The sequence below is a fragment of the Ursus arctos genome, unplaced genomic scaffold (assembly GCF_023065955.2).
Source record: "Ursus arctos isolate Adak ecotype North America unplaced genomic scaffold, UrsArc2.0 scaffold_15, whole genome shotgun sequence".
Classification (NCBI taxonomy): Eukaryota; Metazoa; Chordata; class Mammalia; order Carnivora; family Ursidae; genus Ursus; species Ursus arctos.
The window spans coordinates 3,826,449-3,846,759 of NW_026622819.1; the positions used below are offsets into that span (position 1 = coordinate 3,826,449).

General features: G+C 48.5%; 1 protein-coding gene across 1 annotated transcript in view; it reads left to right on the forward strand.

The window, feature by feature from the left end:
- The first annotated feature begins 7,835 nt into the window (after positions 1 to 7,835).
- Positions 7,836 to 20,311, forward strand: part of ADAMTS16 (ADAM metallopeptidase with thrombospondin type 1 motif 16) — a 146,246-nt gene continuing 133,770 nt past the window's right edge. Inside the window, exons 1-3 of the mRNA XM_026506658.4 lie at positions 7,836 to 8,013; positions 8,098 to 8,194; positions 14,166 to 14,491. Coding sequence (XP_026362443.2) covers positions 7,882 to 8,013; positions 8,098 to 8,194; positions 14,166 to 14,491 — 555 coding nt within the window. The 5' untranslated portion in view covers positions 7,836 to 7,881. The remainder of the gene's footprint in view (positions 8,014 to 8,097; positions 8,195 to 14,165; positions 14,492 to 20,311) is intronic.

Genomic DNA, 20,311 nt, shown 5'->3' on the forward strand with positions numbered 1-20,311 from the left:
ATACATATAGATGCATATATGTTGACTTTGTCCATAATCAGCTCTGTAATTCTGTAATGCCAACAGTTATCCAAACTCCACTTACCTATTTTAATGCTAAACACTACTCATGTAATACCATATCTTCCAAATAATAAACATGTAAGTATCTAGATCTTTCCAAAGCTAAAAAAAAAAAAACTATGTTTATGATATTCCAGGCAAACTTAATGACAAAATGCAAGCCAGACACATCCTGAAAAAATACCAAGACACGGGTTACTCTTAGGAGGACCCAGGCTGAAGAGCAAAACAGGCTACCATGAAAATAAAACCAAACTTGCTTCCAAACTTGCTCTCCTCTGCAAAAGCAAATACCAGATCGCAGCAGCGATATATTTGGAAGAAAAAAGTGCTGTGGTTTGGACATTTAATTACAAGTCGACCTTGTCATGACTCAGGGAACAGAAACACATTGCACTGTTTGCCCCCACTGTCCCTCCCCAGTGACAGTCTGACTTGCTCAAAACCTTCCATCCTCTTCCTCAGGGACACTCTGCTCCAGAGTGGCCTCCATTCCTGTGGTTGCAGGGGGAGGTAGGGAGGTGCAGGGGCTCTTCTGTGCTCCGTGTTCAGATCATTGCCTCCAACCCTAATACATGGGCAAAGCACTGCTGTCACTCTTGTCCCTGGATAAGGGCATTGAGGCCCAGAGAGATCGGGTCAGCTGGAAAGATCCTGCTGGAGTGACGGGACACAGCAGTAAGGACAGCGGACCCTGGGTGACCCTATGTCTAAAGGAGGGCGTGGTGGAGCTGCTATTCAGGGATTCACAGAAGGATTCACTGTGTGGTTACATTTGAAAAAGAGAGGGAACTGGGGGAAAGGAAGGAAGGAAAATGGAAAAGACGAAAACGGATGTTTGTAAAAGGGAAACAAGAGGAAAAGCAGTGGGGGTGGTGGGTGCGCTCTGGCAGGCCCCAGGCCAGCCCCAGATGGCAGATGCCAGTGGGCAGGTAGACCTGAGGCTCCTGCTCCGCTGGGCTACACCCGCTTCCCAGACCAGGCACAGGGCCGGCCGGACGCTCACCACTGCGAAGGGGAAGATGCAGACGGCGCCATCTCCGAGCTGTTCAAGCAATTCAATCCTCACTTACTATCGCTTGAATCCGTTAATTTAAAAATGAGGATCATGTATCGTATGTCTACTTCATTTCTTTGTTCTCGTAATTCATTCTTAATTCATTAAAAAATGTGTCCGCTCCAGTTTGGGAAGAAGAGGATGGCTCCTCCCCATGCGTTGTTGGAAAAGCACGTTCTGGATATTTTCTTCTCTGCCTGTGCCTCCTCAAGACCCCAATGGCTACTGGTTTTCCTACAATTTACTAGGAGCCCCTTCCCAGCTCCCGCACGAGTGACAGCCTCAGGCCACGCTTTCTGTCACTGCCCTGCTGTTGTCCCGACCTGGGGATGTGCTGATACAGGGACACATTCCATGAATGGCACGTTTAACAGGAAACTCCTTCAAGTAAGAGCGTTTCTGAACTCTTTTCCGTACTGTTAAAGGGCATGCTCCCTCCCGTCTCCGCACGCTGAGGGGACCTCTGGGAAGCGGGACTCTGGGGCTCATCTCCATCCCTCTGCCACTCGGGGTCCCCAGAAAGGGGGTCACTTATTCAGTTGGGGAGTTTGGAAGAAGAAACCGGGCCTGATGACCGCTCCTGTTCCTCTTCCCTCTTGGGAGCTCGTGCGCTCATTATGGGGTCTGTGGTTTTGCGGAGATGCCCCTCTTCAAGATGGGGGGGCTGGAAGGCCCGAGGTTTGTGGAGAGAGGAAACTGACAGTCCAGGAACCTGAGGATATAATTAGCGGGAGCGATAAGTACATGTGGAGAAGGTTTGGGGTGGGCTTTGGGGTTCGTACTGTAGTGTTGGTGGCCTTTCGGGCGATGCCCATGTTTGGTTTGGCCATTCTCATTTTTTCAACAGACCCAACTGCCATTTTACTGCTAGAGCCAGAACCAGCGGTGCCAAGCGTCAGGCTCCCAGATGCTCTGACTCCGGTGGGGGCTGCGGCTCTGGGGACTCACCCACGAGCCCACAGAACCTGGAGACGAAGGGCCGAGTCTGGCCCAAAGGCAGGAGGGGCTCAGGCACGTGTGGTGAGCGGCCTGGGAAAGCACGTGCCTCACAAGTGCAGGGGACAAGGATTCTCTCGCAATTGCTTCTACTTCCGGAATGCACAGGGGGGAAGATTCCAGGGTGTAACCAGGGAGCTTCCTTCAGAGGAAGCGGGGCCAGGAAAGCAGGGCCAGGCACACAAGCACCGTGTGAGCCCTTTATCCATGACTTCTCTTCCACGTAGAATTCATTCCAACCTCTTCTCTCGCTTGCTTCCCAGATCCTCCTGAAGCTTATGGCCTCTGTCAGGTCCTGACACCATGGAGAGCCCCACTGAGTACTTTCTGCCCTTCGTGAACTCACTTTTCTCATTGTTTACAGACTCAGGGAGGGTAGTGATGACTAGGAACAATCAGGTCAACATAAGGAACGTTCCATTAGGTTAAAGGCATCCGATTCAAAAAGCAGTCTTCATTTCGAGATAATGCATTTACCATATTTTTCTTACCTTAGGAAAATAAATGGAAGCCAGGCAACTGGGGGCTTGGTTTTCTATGAGAGTTTTCCTTTGGGAATTTCCCGAGGCTGTAAAATCGAGAACTCTGCTCCACATTCACTGTTGTCTGTCCTGCAGTGAGCTGCTTGCTTAAAATACCTTGATTACTCTTAAATTGTTCTCGTTTGTGTGATTATCCACTTTGCAACCTTCACCAATCCCGTCTCTTCAATAAACTTAGCCTCTGTTCATTTGTCCCCAAACCCATCGTCACACGCTTGTGTAGGCCACCGTCATTTCTCACCTGTTTTCTGATAAAGTAGGCCGCGTTGGTCGCCCCGTCTCCAGCCGGGCCACGTACAGTCCCTTCCCCACTGTGACCCTGTGACTCCCAGCTCTTGCAATCCTGTGCCAGGGCACTCCTCGTGCATTCGGGAAAATCAGACGCGTGTCCCACAGGAGAATGAGGCAACGAAGGAGCTGGCCGTGAATAGGGTGTATGTGGGGCGAGCTCCCTCGAATCTGTTGGCAAAATCAGATGCAGAAATGGCAGCTGTGACCACAGGGAATGACGGCTTTTACGCGGAACACTGCAAGAGAGCAGACGGTGCTTGGCAAAGTCCTGTTGGAGGGGGGAGTGGGACCTGACCCAGAAGAAGCAGGTGTCGTCAAAGCAACCAGGTCACACCCACCATGACGGCTACTTGAAGAGGACGCGGAGGATGCCGTCAGCCAGGCCCCAGCAGCCATCAGTGTGGACAGTTCCTGCCCGAGATCAGAGGGCTGTCCAGCCTCCTGAGTCAGAAGGACGCAGGGTGGTATGGGGCTTCCTGAAACAAAAGGCTAGGAAGGGAGGAGGGGAGGTGCGAGGAAGAGAGGAAATAGGTTACCTGGTTTGAAATCCATCTTCCCTGAAGCATGCGTGCAGCCTTTTTGATTTTTGTGCAACTTGCTGCTTTCAAGGGGTTTCAACATGACCTTCTTCACGAGCCAGAATTAAGTTTCTTGAAACTCTTGCTACTTCCTGTCCGGGAAAGGACTTGCCTTTCATGAAACAAGAACATGGAATCTTGCAACAGAGGAGGCAAAATGGAAGGGAAACATACAGAGAATAATTTACTCACTTAACAAATACTCGCCACACTTGATTTCTGACTGCTCAGGTCGTGATCTCAGGGTCATGAGTTCAAGCCCTGTATTGGGCTCACACGCTGGGCATGGAGCCCGCCTAAGGTTCTCTCTCCCTCTCCCTCTGCCCTTCCCCCCTCTATGTATAATAATGACTATGACTAAATGACAGTGACTAATGACTAAAAAAAATCTATGTATAATAATGACTAAAAGCCTATCATAAATAATAATTACAATACTTAATAATTATATTTTATATAATCTAAAGTAACATTTGAGCTAAATTTCTAAGTGTTTAATAATAAAGGGAAAGGGGCTTATAAATGCCAATTCTGAATGTAGGAATCTAACCTTGTCTGTCTCATTGCTTCCCGATTTCCCTTTGGCTTCTTTCTAAGAGTCAAGTCTCAAAGTGAGGGAGGAGACCGAATTCTGGAGTGTAGCCAGTAACAGAGTCAGCCTCGGAATCCAACACTGAAGCGTTGTGGCTTCTGACGAATCTTTGGGTCCACAGACCTAAGGTGTGAGACCCTGTTAGCCCAAGCAAGTTCAGCCAGGACTTGCGTGGGTCTCTGGAGGAAACAGCAGGGGCTGCATCCTGCCTGCCCCCCACTCGGAAGAGAGGTTCTTCCAGAGCTCCTGGTTCCCTAAACTGTACTAAGTTAGACTTGAGGGCCAGCTCTGAACATCAGATAATCCTCAAGACACAGGCCCTGTCCTACTCTTTCACTTTGGGAATTTAAAGCTTCTGACATCAAACGTGGCCTTTTCTTGTTTCTGAATATGCTATTTTTTCACACTGTGGAGATATTCTTTCCACTTGTAGGCCTATAAAGCATCTTTTAGGAAAGTGCTGTGGGGCCAGACCCCCGCTGACCCAGCCTACAGTCAGGTAACAGTGATGTCACCCCAGCCCCACTTCTGATGCCAATTTCTAATCTGGTTGTCACCTGAGCCTCTGATTAAATGGCAGAGATGGGAAGGACCCTCGCCATAGGTTCAATTAATTTGCTAGAGTGGCTCACAGAACTTAGAGAAACAGTTTACTCCCCAGGTCACCACCGGTTTATTATAGTAGGAAAAAAGTCAGAAACAGCCAGATGGAAGAGAGGCATAGGGCAAGGTGTGGGGGAAGGCAAGGAGCTTCCACCCTCTCTCATGCTCCCTGCTTCTCTACCTGCACACCAAAGGGGAACTCTCTGAACCCTGTTCCATGGAGCCTCCATTACATAGGCATGATTGATGAAATCATGGGCCATTGGTGATTGAACTAAACCCCCAGCCAGTCTCCCTTTCAGGTCAGGAAGTGGGACTGAAAGTTCCAGGCTTCTACTCACAAGGTTGGCACTCTAGTCAACCAGCCCCCTACACCAGCTGGGAAGTCACCTTGTTAGCATAACAAAAGGCCCCTTTCTGGCTCTCTTTTCTGAGGAAATTCCAAGGGTTTTAGGAGCTCCCTGCCAGAAATGGAAAGATCAACTTTATGTATCTTATTGGAAATCACAACTCACATCCCCTCCACCTTGTTTCAAGGCCCTTCTCATTCCCAGCTTACCAGGTTCCCTCCGCTCAGCTCCCCGCCTGGCCCCAGGCTGGAGTTCACTCTGTGTTGTCTAAGGCACATTCCTGGTCACCGATGAGCGTTGAATTCAGTAAACAGCTGAAAGAACTGGAAGATGCTCACCCTTGTAAAGGATATGGTTTCTTCCCCGTGGAAAGAGACGCACTGGTATTACTCAAAAAAGAAAAAAAATCCTAAAACTGAATCCTTAAAAACCAGCCATTCTTCTTTCATTCCATCTGTTTAAACATATGAAAAAAGAACCCCTGGGTGTCTTCATGTGATCTTAGCTAGACTTGGAAAATCTGATCCCTTGCTGGTTACATTCAACATAATTAGAAATAATTAGCAATCCGATTTCTCAAGCATGTGAGGCCCTGTCCTCAGGACAGCAGGAACCACAGCAGCACCTTGCCAGACCCAGATGCTCTGCCCAGCCAACCCCGGCCTCTGGTTCCCCTCAGGCTGACTCCCTGCCCCGTGTACATGATGGGGCTGTGGGATATCGGTGAGGTTCGGTGGGGTGGAATCCGGAGCCGATGACCAAGAAAGAACTCTTGAGACGTCTTTGGTGCAAAATGGTGGTTTATTAAAGCACGGGGACAGGACCCCTGGGCAGAAAGAGCTGCTGCCCGGGGTTGTGAGGGTGGCTGATTATATACTATGGGGTTGGGGGAGGTAAGGAAACAGGGAGGTTGAGAAAGGATTTTCATATGTTAAAGAAGACTCACCCATACCAGAGGACTTGTCATTATCAAGTTAAGACTGTTTTTCCCTCTAGCAAGGAATTAACATGAAGATAGTTGGGAACTTCCCACAGGAAAATCACTTATCCCACCCAGGAGTCGGGGGGGGGGGGGGGGGGGGGGGGTTGCAGGGTGTAGGCCTGTGCTTTGCCTTCCGCCAGCCTTCTGTTCCCTCCTCACGCTGAGACAGACACTTGGGGGGGGGGGTTGGACACTGGGTTGGTGGCAGGGGTTTTAAAGACCACCTCCCAACACTGGCCTTTAGGTAAAACTGTTTTCACTCTAAGGAGTGTTTTCAAATAAATGAATATGAGAGAGAGAGAGAGAGAGCCAGCCAGCCACTGCTCAGCCTGGGAGTTGGGCTCTCCCTGACTGCCGGAGGTACAAAACACCCACAGAAAGGCTCAAAGCTAGCTGGGCAAAGGAAACCAGGGACCACAGTCACCTTTTTCCTCTCCAAAACGTGCAAAATTGGCAAATCTGGGATAAAGTGAATGTGAGGGACACTGGAACCACAGACGTAGGAGCCCAGCCCTCCAGGGCCTGCAGGGGGTACGCCAGGGAGGAAAGGGGCAATCAGTGGAGCGGAGTGGCCACGGGCAACGCATGCGGTGGGAACATGCACTGGCACACGTGCGCACTCACGCACCGGTGCATACACACGCACAGTGTGCACACACACAGGTGTATAGACACGCACAGGTGCATACACATGCATACGTGGGCACACACAAGTGGGTACGGAGGCACATCCGCGCTCACTCTCCAAGGCACACACGTGGGTTCACACACACCATCCTAGAGCACTGACTGGGCTTATTGCCAGGCCCTTGGTCAAGCATCTGCTGCTCCCTGGGCCCTTGGCAGCCCTACCCCCAGCCGGGGCCCACAGGGATCCTCAACCCCAGGCCTCCTAATGGATTGGCTACATGCAGACAACCAGCAGCCCCAGCACACAGGCTCTCCAGGGTGGGTGGCCCTAGGACCAGGAGCGCCTCGAAATCCCAGGACTACCCAGGAGATAGACCTTGCTTCTTAGACTCCCTGGCCTCCCATCACTTCCGGAGCTGAGAGCAACGCACTTTTGTGTATACACAGGGCCACGGGATACCCCGAAGCTCTGGGCGTCGCTCCCGCACTTGATCTCCCGCACGCGGCGCGAAGGCCAACGCAGCGCGGGCCCAGCAGCAGCCCAGCCGCACTCGGCCCGCGGCAGGTGTCTTCGCCCGAGGCGGCGCAGGTCTGGCCCTGGGGGTGCGGACCGAGCAGCTCCCGGCGCGGTGCAGTGGGACTGCAGGTTCGGAGGGCACCGGGAGGGCGGCTCAAGCTGTTTACACCCCAAACCTCCGGGCCACCGCTCCAGTCGCGCGCCCACCAAGAGGTGGGCGAGGCGCGTGCCGACCCGAGGGCGAGCGCAGGGATCCTCCCCAGCCCTCCGCCCTTCTGCTCCACCCCGCCGTCCTCTTTCTCTGGCCTCTTCCCTTCCCCTCTGTCTCCCCTCCTGCCCTCTTCCTCAGGCTCCCCACCCCGCCGCCCCCGCCAACTCCTCCTGCTCCCTCCTGCTCCCTCCTCTCCTCCCCTCGCCGCTCCTCTCCGCCTCCCCTGCGCTCCCCTCCTCCTGTGCCGCTCTCCCACGGTGCGGGCTGGTGCTCCACCACCGCCCCCGCCGCCGCGGCTGCCACTCCGCCCCCCGCGCCGCGCAGAGCCGCAGTGATAACCCCGCGCGCGCGGGCGGTGGAGGCGCTGCGGGGAAGCTCTTGCGCGCCGGCCGGCCCAGGTCTCGGTGCCCACTTGCAGCCGCCTGGCTGGGGGCCATCCCGCGGCCCCGGGCACCTCGAGCGCCCCTGAATGGAGAGGCGCGTTCTCCCCGCGGGGACGCAGCGCGGGCGGCGGGCGCGGGACGCGAGGGGCGGTCCGGCCCTGCGGGTCCCCGGCTGCGCGGCGCTCTGGGTGCTGCTGCTGGCGCAGGTGGCTGTGCAGGTGAGTCCCCGATGATGGGGGCGGGAGGCGCCGCGGCTTCCTTCCCGCTGTCCGGGTCTCACCGAGCTGTGGCCGCTGTTTCAGGAGGCACCTGCGTGCTCCGTGGGACCCGCAGCCGCCTCGCCGGGGAGTTCGAGCGTCTGGCGTCCTCCGGGTTCCGCGGACTGGATGGAAAAAGGCGGTAAGTCTGCGGGGAAGGGGGTTCCAAGTCTTCACCAAGTAGCGCTGGATTATAGGGTGCTGCGGATGTTCCTAACTCTGCGAACTCACTCCCAGGATGCTCCTTGCTCTCTCGCTTTATGAGCTAGCGCCTGTGAGTCGACTTTCACCAATTTTATATCGTATTCGGTTGTGGAAGAGTAATGCTTACCCACCGGCGTTATTACCATAAGCGGTAGGAGGGAAAGCAAGGAATGCATATTTAATAAGAACACTTAAAAGCAAGGAATAATCCAGCGGCTTTACTAATTTATGCGTTGAGAAAATTAGAAAGCACATACTACTCTTTTCTCCACCCCTTTGCCCCCACCTGAACCTCCTCTGGCTTTTTAAATTGAAGCCTCTCCGTATATCCTTGACTAAAGAGCAGGAGACAAAAGAAAGCCGGTTTTGCTCAGTACTTACCATGTTAGCATGAAGTGGATGCTCTTGGGGAGTTGGGACATAATTGAAATATAACGCGTGGCGTGGGTAATTAGCTTTTTGTGTCATCCTAACCAAGCCCATAGCTTCTGCCATGGTTTGGCCTACAAGTCTGAGCCTTTTGCAAAGTGTGGTTTTACTTGTGCTGTTGGCAAGCAGCATCTGCAAATTTCACATCTCCCGGGAATGATTGTCTCTGCCCGGAACTGCCTCAGGTTAAAGGGAAAGGCAGGTGTGGGATGTCAGTTGCTGGTTTTTACCTGAATCCAATCCATTGGCAGTTGTTTAATATTTCTACTTTGCAGCATTTCCAACAACAAATCGACATACCGAGGGTTAGTGTTTTAGAGGAAGGACGAGGTTTAATTATCCCAACGTATTTTCAGAAAATCTAGAGAAGTTAGTTAATTCAAAATTTTTGAATATAACTCTCCATCTTTTATAAAGACAGAAATCTTACATATGCATTAACTATTCAAATCCTGTCCTACTGAATGGGTACATGAATAGTCTATAATACAGTGGCAAGTAGACGAGCGCTGGAACAGAGGACCTTCAGCACCACCAGAGGGCGCTAGATGCAAGTGATATGAAGCACACACAAATCACTTTTCGCTCTGTAATTGCTCGAGAAAGGTAATTATCTGTCTGTTAAAAGGTCACCTTCTTGGGCTTGCCCTTGTCTTCTTTCATGCTTCTCTTAGGATGCATTCCACAATATAATTATCCGTGTTGTATTTGTTCCTCCACACACACTTCTGAAAAAAGACATTTTTATAAAGATTCTAGTTCTCTAAAATCATGAAAATTCCTGAAGGTCTCAGGAGATTTTTCAGAGGACTGTATAGCATTTTGTAGAAAATAAGTTTTCTTTAAGGTAAGAGCATTATAGGCAGAGAACCATTTCCAGAAGGTGAAGTCAAATCCTTCCCGCCCAAGTGAGCATCCCTTGCTCCTTGCCAGGACCGACCCCTGTGAGCTGGACTCCAGCCTGGCTGGCTTGAGGCTCCAATCCCCTGGCACCTCAGCTGGTGTCACAAGCCCAGCGTTGCCATGCCAACCACATACCTCCCTTGGTCAGAAACTGGAGGGGAAGGTATGAGCCATCATCAGTGAAGTCGTAGCCTAGTGGACACACCCCAGCCTCATACCCGCCCTCTGCGTGTTTTAGGTCTTTAATTATAAACGGCTCCATCGAGAGAGTGGGCGTCACTAGAGGGCTTTCATGGTCCCCGAGAAAAGCCTGCTCAGTAGATTCCTTGTTTCACTGTAGAACAGTAGAGCCAGGGTGCGCTTTGTGTGATGCTGGGGTCGGCTTACTGCTGGATGTCTGGGTATCTGTTTTACAAATTGACTTTGGACTCGTTCTTTTTGGCCAAACGGTTTGTTTCATGCATAATTCCGACTGTGATTGCTGGTTTTCCTCTGTGTCTGAAGCATTTCTGCAGCGAGAAAGAGATCACCCTCTATTTTTGATGCCACAGTGAATAACTAAACTACTTTCAGACATGAAGTGTGCTCATTTCATTTTGGCTGATTCAGAATTGTTTTCCCTTAATGCGCGATTTTGATGCTTTTCCTACAAATTTGCCTTTGTAATAAGAACAGTGGCTCCTGTTAAGAGCCAAGATGTATCACAGATTTGTTAGGTTTTGATTCTAGAGTAAGTTAGGCTTCCAGGGCAAGGTTTACAAGTTCTTTAGAGATGGGTTTCGTCGTACGTAATAGACCGTTGTTTGTGTGTGTGCATTGGAAGATTGTATTGATTTTACATTCAAATGTTCGGGGAACGTGAGACAAGGCCCTCTCTTTCAGGTTCACCCATGGGGTGCTTGTCGATCTTTAACAACAGGCTCTTTGGAGTCTGGATTTATGACGTTTTCTGGTCCCCATGGTGTAAATACTCGCACTGTGGCTGCTTCCAAGCGAAGGATGGGATGTCCCTGAGTACAGGGGTCGGATGCAAGGTGCAAATCTGCTCTCTGCGGCTGGAAGGGATCAGCCCTGCATGCTTCGCTGGGCTACACTTCCTGCATTCAGCCAGGAAACCAGAGTGCTGTTGGACTGGATGCTGTGGTCAGAAAACCTGAGACTGAGGAGTTCTGACCACTGGCTGGCACAGCCATACGTGAAGGTTTCCTCCTTAACCAAGGGTGGATAGGACCAGGTCTTATTTGAAGGATTCTCAAAGAGGGGTGCTTGGGCGGCTCAGTGGGTTAAGCATCCAAGTCTTGACTTCAGCTCAGGTGATGATCTCGGGGTCCTGGGATTGAGCCCCAAGTCTGGCTCCACACTCAGCAGGGAGTCTGCCTCAGATTCCCCCTCCCTCTCTCCCTCCCTCTGCCCCTTCCCTCAGCTCATGCGCGTGCACACTTTCTCTCTCACTAAAATAAGTAAATAAAATCGTTTTTAAAAAGTTAAAAAAAATAAAGGATTCTCAAAAACTACGAATCACACTAATTTTTTTTCTTGAAATCACAAGACCGTAGTTATGCAGATTATAATCTGAAAACAAACTCAGAAGTTAATTTTTTCCGTCTGTTGCAGTTATGTATTGATTTATTTGCAGGTAGTAATAGGAGTATGATGAGATGCTATGCTTATTTTGTCCATTCATTGGATTCTTCAGTGATGGCTTTTTCACATTCATTCATACATAACCAAGAATACGCATTTGATAGAAAGGACTGCTGTGGGACACAAGCAGGATTTCCCTGCCTTGGCAGTATTAACACTTTGTTCCAGGAGTCTGTCCCGTTGAAGACTCTAGCAGCATCCCTGGATTGGTCCTTAGACCCCAGGAGCACCACTGTCCCCCTCCCACTCTGTGACTGATGGAAAGGTCTCCAGACATGTGTCCCTCCCCCCCACACCCCAGGGGGTGTGGAAGGGGAATCACTCTGGTTGAGAACCAATAGACGGTAGACTAAATTGAAAAAAACCGGTCTTCTTCCATCCCGCATTTTCTTCCTCATTCTTGGGAACAGATTGTCATTGATCACGAAGTGTGGCTTTGCTGTTCGTGGAGCTGGTGGCCTGGGGCCTGCCTGTACCAGTCCTCCAGGGCTGATCCTTACTTCCCATTAAGTTTGGCAGAGCTGGTCACTGAAAAGTAAAATTTATAAAGTTACAGTGAAACAAGTACTTTTAACAACAAAATTAAAATATGCAAATCTCACCCTTCATTATTATTTTACTGTTATCTGTGCCCTCGGGGTTATTTGCATCAGTCGGGTCTGTGTGCGGGAGATGCTGCGTGTGTGCTGGTGTGCTGCTGGGCACCTCTTCCGCACTCCGGGTCGAGGGACATCACGTTGGTGCGGGGGATCAGCCACGGTGGGAGTCTCACACCAGGGGAATTGGCAAATGCGGTCAAGCAGGCCGTTTATCCTTGCCCCGCAGACAGCTGGTCGTCTAGCCTGTATCAGCAGGACTCTGCATGTGTTCATGTAAAAGAGCCTTATCAGGCGCTATTTTGAGAGTAGATACTGTATGTCCCCTCCAGATAAAGGATGCATGTTATATGTCCTCCAAAACAAAGGTCATAAGAATATGGCTTATATCATCTGGAAGCAATTTTATTTTTTTAAGTAGTAATCATCTTTTTATGTGCAGTAAATGTGCTGATTAGCCAGGGTTTGGAAGAGTCCACAGCCTCTGTTGGAATGGACACAGACATGGGGTGGGGGGAGAGGGCTCCCCGAGAGTCCTGGGGGGCAGTGTGGAAGGGGCAACACTGCCACTTGTACCAGCCTCGCCCCTTGGTCCAGGAGGCTGGGGATGCGGAAGGTGGTGGGGGGAACCCAGCGTAGAAAGGTGTGCATGCTTCACTTATCTCTCAGATGGCCCAGGACAGCCTGCAGTCACATCCGTACACCAGACAGGCAAATCTCTGACTTGTTTCCCCCTTTCTCCTGTCATTGCTACAGTTGAAGCAGATTTGTTTTATTTTCTTGGTTTCCTAAGTAAAATAGGAAACAGGCCCAATGCATTTTGTTCTTTGGGACTCAGGACACAAATGCCCTCCTTTGAAGTAGATTTAGATGGTTGGTTGTCACATGGTCTGCCACAATATGTTCCACGTAGCCCTGCTCGCCCGTGACCCTCAGGGTACCTGTTGATCCCTGCGTGACAGGGCCAGGCCTCTGGGGTCGTCGAGGCTAGAGCCAAGCCTTTGGTTATCCTGCCACTTGATCGGGTTGGCTGCCTGGCCCTGGACACGCACCTTGCCGCTGGCTTCAGCATGGGGGGGCTCCAGGCAGGGCCTCACCATCTGTGGCCTGCTCTATCTCTTCCAACCCACCATATGCCATTTCTGACTGGCACAGGCTGCCTGCTCTGTTCCAGCCTGACCTTTCCCTGTCCCTGATGGCACAGGGACCCGTGGACAGATACCCACACCAAAACAGATCGGATGTGGAGAAAAACCTCATTTTTCCAGAAAAAATAATTACCCAAATACTGCTTACTTCTGACCAAATGCCATTTCTGTGTTTTATCTTATGACTCCAAGAAGCATGTCCAACTTGCACTAAAGCAGAAAAGGGCCCCAGTTAATGAGCCTCTCACAGCCTCCTGACTGCACATTTTGTAATGAAAGGAGCTACAAAGCTTCCTTCTGTGCTTTCCACAGAGAGGGAGACAACTGGAATGTATGCTGAAGGCCACACTGGGACATCGTTGGACCCTGTTGCCCTGCAGGCCTGTGTGGGTGCCGTGAAATCGGACAGCCCCTCAGGGCTTTCTTGATGTTTCAAACAATTGTGTATTTGAATGTGTTTTAGGCTAGCATAACTATGAATTGGAGTGGGCCAGAGACCGTGGTGTGCGTCGGAGAGGACTCTGGGCGGTGAACTCTGAAGGCGTGCCAAGAACTCAGGCCAATGAGAGGGTGGACAGCGGTATTCGGTGGGAGCAGACCTCATAGGAAACGTTAGCATCGGGGATATGTCTGCATATGATTTGTAGGATTCCTTGATTTAACAATTAAATATTAAAATATTAAGTGGCAAAAAATACCCATCATAATTGTCTTCTTAACAGCTTTTGGAGAAATGGTTGGTATTTTGAAGCTAAAATGTCTTGTCAGCTCAATGAAGATTTTTGTAAAAAACCAAAAGCAAGACTAAAAGAACATTTAGAATCATAAATGATTACATATTACCATTATAAATTAAAATTCATGAAATGTAATCCTAAAGGTCCATTTCTGGTTTTCTTTGGTCTGTGATCCTGTTTTTCCTTTGGAGTATCCTATGTTTTGCTGGATTGGGAATAATACCTTATGGGGCAGCGGAGACTTCCCTAAAGGCCACATTGAAGATTTTCCATCCTGACTCTGACTGTTCGCAAACTACAGTGTGGATCTGAAGTCGGCTCGATGCTGAAATTTCTTCCCATCATTTCTTATCAGGCAGAAGTGTCCTTAGGCAATAAATTATATTCCGAGGCTCCCTGATTCTTTTCAGAATCCTGCAATTACTCAGCCACACCTTCTCTTTGTCTTTCAGAATATGACCTGGTGTCTCCCTATGAGGTTGACCACAATGGAGACTACGTGTCCCACGAAATCACTCACCCTCAGAGGAGGAAGAGGGCGCTGGCCCAGCTCGGGACAGAGTCTCTCCACCTTCGGCTGAAGGGCTTTAGACATGACTTCCACATGGAGCTGAAGGCTTCCAGCGACCTGGTGGCTCCTGGATTTATGGTGCAGACACTGGGGAAGGGAGGCACCAAGTCTGTGCACACCTTCCCGCCTGAGGATTTCTGTTTTTATCAAGGCTCCTTACGATCCCACAAAAATTCCTCAGTGGCTCTCTCGACGTGCAAAGGTTTGGTGAGTACAGCTCGGGTGCTGGGTGTGTGAGAAGGGAGGGAGTGTGGTTTCCTTTGAGAGACTGTAGCTGGTTCTGCTGTTAGGGCAGGACACATTTCTTTGGTCTGTAAAAGCAGGAGGAATTGCCAGGTACTACTGTCTAGAGTGTGTCATGCTGCCTCCTTTGGCACACTTGGTAGTGGCCCACGTGCCCAGACTTCTGTTGTTTTACAAGAGCGTGGAAAGGGCAGTGTGAAAATCGTACTTCGAACACATGGCCAGGTCTGGTGGTGAGAACGTCCCAGGGGACGGTTCCACGTAACTTACTGCTAACTTACTGCAGAGATGTCTTCATTGCGGGTAGAACAATAGTGTGAAACTGATTGGCTGGGGGATTATTTGGTCAGAAGCCTGAAAGCACTTTACGTCTGTGGTTCTGTTAAAGATCTCATGCTTACAGATTAGGGCGTTCATTCCAAATGTGGTGATGAATCCGTGGCCAAGCAGTCCAAGTCTCACTGGACCGATGATTCTATGGTACCTTCTGCTTTTTCTTAGTATCTGATGTCGACACAGAACGTCACTTGAATGCTTCCAGTGGCCCCCTTTGCTGGGACCCTACACTGAGGAGCCTCTGGCCCCATTGAGAAGATGCCTGGATCCCTCCGACTGCCCGAACCCAAAATCTTAATGCCTTGTCTTTTAGTTTTCTTAAAATATTTCCATATTTTAGGGAAGCAAAGTCTAGTGGATACTTAGAGTCTTCAGTACATTAATCAGTCGGACACAGAGGAGTGAGACATGACTTTGGTAGCTGAGCAAAAACGTGTGGTCAGAATCCTTGAAGGTCTTGACCATAGTAAAGTTTTGGCAAACAGGTGTTTGAACATTTATTATATTTCTAGCAAATGCTTCAAGTCTGTCTTAAATTTCTTTCTCTTTGGAAAGTGGGAATTCAGACTCCGCATCTTCTAGGGATTTTGTGAACGCGTGTGTGGATAGCGGATGCTAAAGGGGCATTCCTAACCTGTCCCTTCAAATACTGTGTATGGGCAAATGCTAAATCCAGTTAAAAATTTTCAAAAAATATTAACACCTGCTTTTCAGGGGAATTTAGACTGGGTCGATTCCACGTCTTCCCTAATTTGTAAAGGGCTTTTGATGGGTGCATGGCTGCAGCAGGGATTTGCCAAGGATAAGGTGGTGGTTATTTGGCATAATTTTTAGGATTGAAGACGATGTGACCGATTTCTTCCATGTGCTCCCAAGAAAAACAGATCTTCCTTAATAAAAGGGCTAGAACTCTTCATATAATGCATTATAAAGGAAGAGACCTCTTGGCTTTCTTTCACAAAGGCTCAGACCGGAAATGGAAGCCATCTGTGTGGTAGGGAGGTGTGCCATGCCTTCAGAGCTCCTAGCCTTGGATTTGTGTGTGGAGATTGGGTGAGGTGCTTCCCATGAACCCAGCAGGGGCACAGGCTTATTGGCGCCCAGGTCTCTGTGAGCCAAGGCTCTCGGATGATGGCTGAGCCCTGCCCTGGAGGCTGTCCCAGGAGCAGAGCCGGCTGGCAGCAGCTTGAGATTTCTGGTTCTCTTTGATCTCCATGGGAGTTAACAGCACAGGTTGTAAGTGACAACTACGTGTGAGATAAAGAAGTGAAAAAGAGCAGAGGAAAGACTCCTCTGAATAATGAGCCCTGGAATTTAATGTTTTGGTCACTGGAATAGAAATCTGTCTGGTTTCGCCATTAATCTTCCAAATTCATTAAATCCAGCCTCCCTGATATTTTGTCTGTAGATGACTGTGACAGAGGTGACCTCAACCAGACTTATGAGTGTGGGGTTCAGGGGCATTTACCGTACGTAAGGCAAATTAGAGGCATTTTAAAGGAGAAAAAGGGAGGCTAAGAAGTCCTCTTTCATTACCCAGATAATAAAAAATATTGAATGGGATCGTCCCTCAAGTGGCTGCCAGGTCCGTTATTTCTTTCCTGAGTGATGGCTGCCCCGTAGCTCATCTTTCAAATCTCTTAAGGTATGAAGAAAAATGGCATGTTTTTACATTAGTGGATGGCTCCTATTTTGTTCTTCTTATTGCTCTTGAGGGTTTTTTTATTTTTTAATCTAATTAAAGTCCCAGGTGGATTTCAGCTAAGCCTTTTTTTCCCCTCGGTGTTTCTGGTTGGCCTAGCTATCGGCTGGCAGTCAGGTGTCAGTCGAATTCCCTTGGTTTGACCTGTTGTCCCTCACACAGCTTTGTAGATCCTAGTGGAGAGAGCATTGAGAAAACAAGATCCCTGAGAGGGGAGAAAAAAATCTATATTCTATTCTCCTGGTTTTACCTACAGTATGGGACTATCACCTGTAAGCTGAAATACATTGCTTAACCAAGAGTTTAATGACTTCAGGTAGAAAACATGCTTGACACTTGTGACACAATGCAGTTTCCAATCTGATAGATAGTTTTCTCCCCTGATTCTCAGCTTTTGTGTTTGGGAGAACTTTGCTGTAGGTCTCTAAAAACAGATTTGAGGAATACCGTCAAAGTTAATAACTGATCGTCTTATTTATAGTAAATAAATACTCTTGAAAAACTAAAATGAGTGTTTTCCTGAGGGTCTCCTGAATAATGAATGCGCTTCATTGTTGTTGCCTGGCGGGAGAGGCAGGGAACGGGCAGTGTCACAGCGGTGATGAACGAGGACACATCTGGATACCAGGAGGGGCAGAGGGTGCGTCACCCTGCCTTGCTGGGAGGTGGCAGCATCCATGTAGGGTTTTGGGGTAGTTTTGTCTAAGCTGAATCCTCACAGTAGAATCAGGGTGTGATGCCTGGTGGAGGAGGAATAGGCTGCCCCAGGAAAGACCGCTAACATCTGTCAAGGTCATGGACTTGTCCTCTGCAACATCTGTAAACCCTAAAAAGACCTCTCAAATTGTCCTGATATTTCCACCTAGTACCTTGACTCAAAATATTTCTTATTTAAGGTTATTTAAAAAGGCGGTGCATGTAATTCTTATGTCTCTACCTAATTAACATCACAGGCCTGTTGTGATCACCAGGCACAGGCATGTGAAGGTGTGTCACACAGCAGGTGCCTTTCCGGAGTGACTGCGCTAGTGACAGTGTGGGAAACAGCGACAGCCAGGACAGTAGCAGAAGGAGCAACCCCAATTTGCCAGGGATTTTGTGTCACATGCTTGGCTAACAGCCGCACATTTGTCTTGTCGCTTAGCCTAATGACCATGCTAACAGATTGGTACTATTTTTTAGAAAGACAGCTCTTTTGATACATAGTTCATACATCCTAGAGATTTCCCACCTTGAAAATGTGCAATTCAGTGGTTTGTAGTCTATTTCTGGAGTTGTACAGACTTCACCACACCTAATCTGAGACTGCATCGGCCCAGAAAGAGACCCCTGACAGTCCCTGTTCCCCCAACCCCCATCAGTCCTAGACCCCACTATTTTTACTTTCTCTCTAGATTTGCCCGATCTGGCAATTTCTCACAAAGGGAAGTGTACAACATGTGGTCTTTTGTGACTGGTTTCTTTCACTCAGTATAATGTGTTCATGTTACATCTGTGCTGTAATATGTATCAACATTTCATTATTTTTATTGCTAAATAATAATCCATTGTGCATCTATACCACGTTTTTTATTTATCCTTTCAGCTGTTACTGGGTATTACTGTCTGTGCTCCTTTTGGTTGTTGTGACTAACACCGCTCTTTGTGTACAAGTTCTCATGTAGACATTTGTTACATTTCTCTTGTGTTTAAACCTAGGAGAGTAATTGCTGGGTCCTATGGGAATTCTGTGTTTAACATTTGGAGGGATTTCTAGACTGTGTTCCACGTTACCTTTCCTGTTTTGTATCCTCCCAGCAACGTATGAGGATTCTGATTTGTCCTCTTTCTGGCCAGCACTTGCCCATATTTTTATTACAGCTGTCCCAGCGAGCATGAAGCGGTGTCTCATTGTGGCTGTGAGTAGCCAGATAGAGAGCATTGGATGACAGTTTGGTTGTTTTTATTCTTGTTATTGTTTAGTTAGTGTTTTGTTTCTTCCAGCGCTTTGACTGGGTTATCCTACTGCCTCTTCACCACCATTGTTTCTCAGGAGAAGTCTGCTGTTTATCTCATTGTAGTTTTATTGTGCATAGGAGGTTTTTTTTTTTTTTTAATGGTTGTTTCAAGATTTTCTTTTTGTCTTTGTCTTTCTACACTTTTACTGTGATGGGTATGGGTATGGGTATCTTTGTGTCCACCGCGTGGTAATCCCATTATGCGTATATTGCTGTGCTTAATGCTGTACTACGATTCTCTGAGGCTCCACTCATTTTCCTTCATTTGCTTTTTCCTCTGTGTGCTTCAAATTGCAACATCTTTATCAATTTCTCTTCAAATCCATGGATTCTCTGCAAGCAGTTCAAATCTATTAAGTTTCTGTAGTAAAGTTTTCATTTGGGATATTGTACTTTTTGACTCCAGAATTTCCATTTGGTTATTTTTATAATTTCTCTTATTCTGTATTTTACAAGCCATTGTCATTAGGCCTTGCTTTAATCCTTTAGATGTAGTTCCCTTTGGTTCTGCGAACATATTTATAATAGTTGCTTTGAAGTATTTGTCTACTAAGCCCCACATCTGGGTCCTCTCAGAAGCAGTTTCTGTGCCTGTCTGTTTTCATGTGTAGAGGTCACACTTTTCTGTTTCTTTGCATGTCTCATAACTTTCTGCTAAAAATTGAGCATCATAGAGACCATATTGTAGCAACTGTAGATACTGGCCACACTCTGCCTCTCCAGGGCTTGTCCTTATCCTATGAGTGGAGCTCTGGGTGAGGATGGTGGTACCTGGTCTTTTCTGCTTTTGCTTCCCGGCCTGCATCCTGGACGTTACAGAAGAGCTGGTTTGGGGATGTTCAGGGCTTCATCATTCTTGGCCTGATGAGCCTGGAGTGGAGCTTCCATCCTAGGAGTAGGGGCCACCTGTGGAAGGTAAACCAGTTCTCATGGCCCTGCCTGCCTGGTAGAGAGCTTCTACAATATAGAACGAAGGGGAGGAGAGATGCTGCCGGCTTGTTCCTGCTTATATGAAAATGTAGTTCTAGAATGGACATTGGGGGAACAGGGAGCTGTTGTCTTCCTGGCTGCACATGCCTGGAATAGAGCTCTATCACATAGACTGGGGACAGCGTGAGTATGTAACTAGACCGGAGCTCAGATGCCACCAGATTTCATCATCTGTCTGAGATTAAATAAAATTCAGGAGCATATTCTCCACTTTTTATGCCCTTAGGAAAATTTACAGAGACTTTAAATGGCTTGGCTGTGTGTGTCTGTGTGTGTGTGTGTGTGCGTGTGTGTGTGTGTGTGATTTTCAGCAGTTAAATGATCATTTCAGTAGAGACAGTTATCTGCTTCACCCCTCATACTTCATTCGGGAAGTCGGTCTCCACTAGATACTATTATTAACACATTTTACAGATCATTGCCCAAGACCATTTTATTTTCCCCATTTTACAGATGACTCCCAAGATAATTCTTAGAAGAGTGGGATTTGTGCCTAGGTAGCCTGACTCGAGAGCCAGCACTTCAAACTACAGAACATTTTTGCTTCCCAGGATCACCAAGCTATTGCTGCCCCTCAGGGACCTACAAGATCATTTGCATGAATTTTCATGACAGCATCTTTGAATGTTCCCGTAAGGGGTCATGATTTTCTCATTTGGTTTCCAGCTCAGTGCCACCTTCTTCAGAATGTAGTCCTCTCAGAGCTTAGAATCCCCATTTAGAGGGTAGCAGGGGCTTCTCTTAAAATATATATATGGA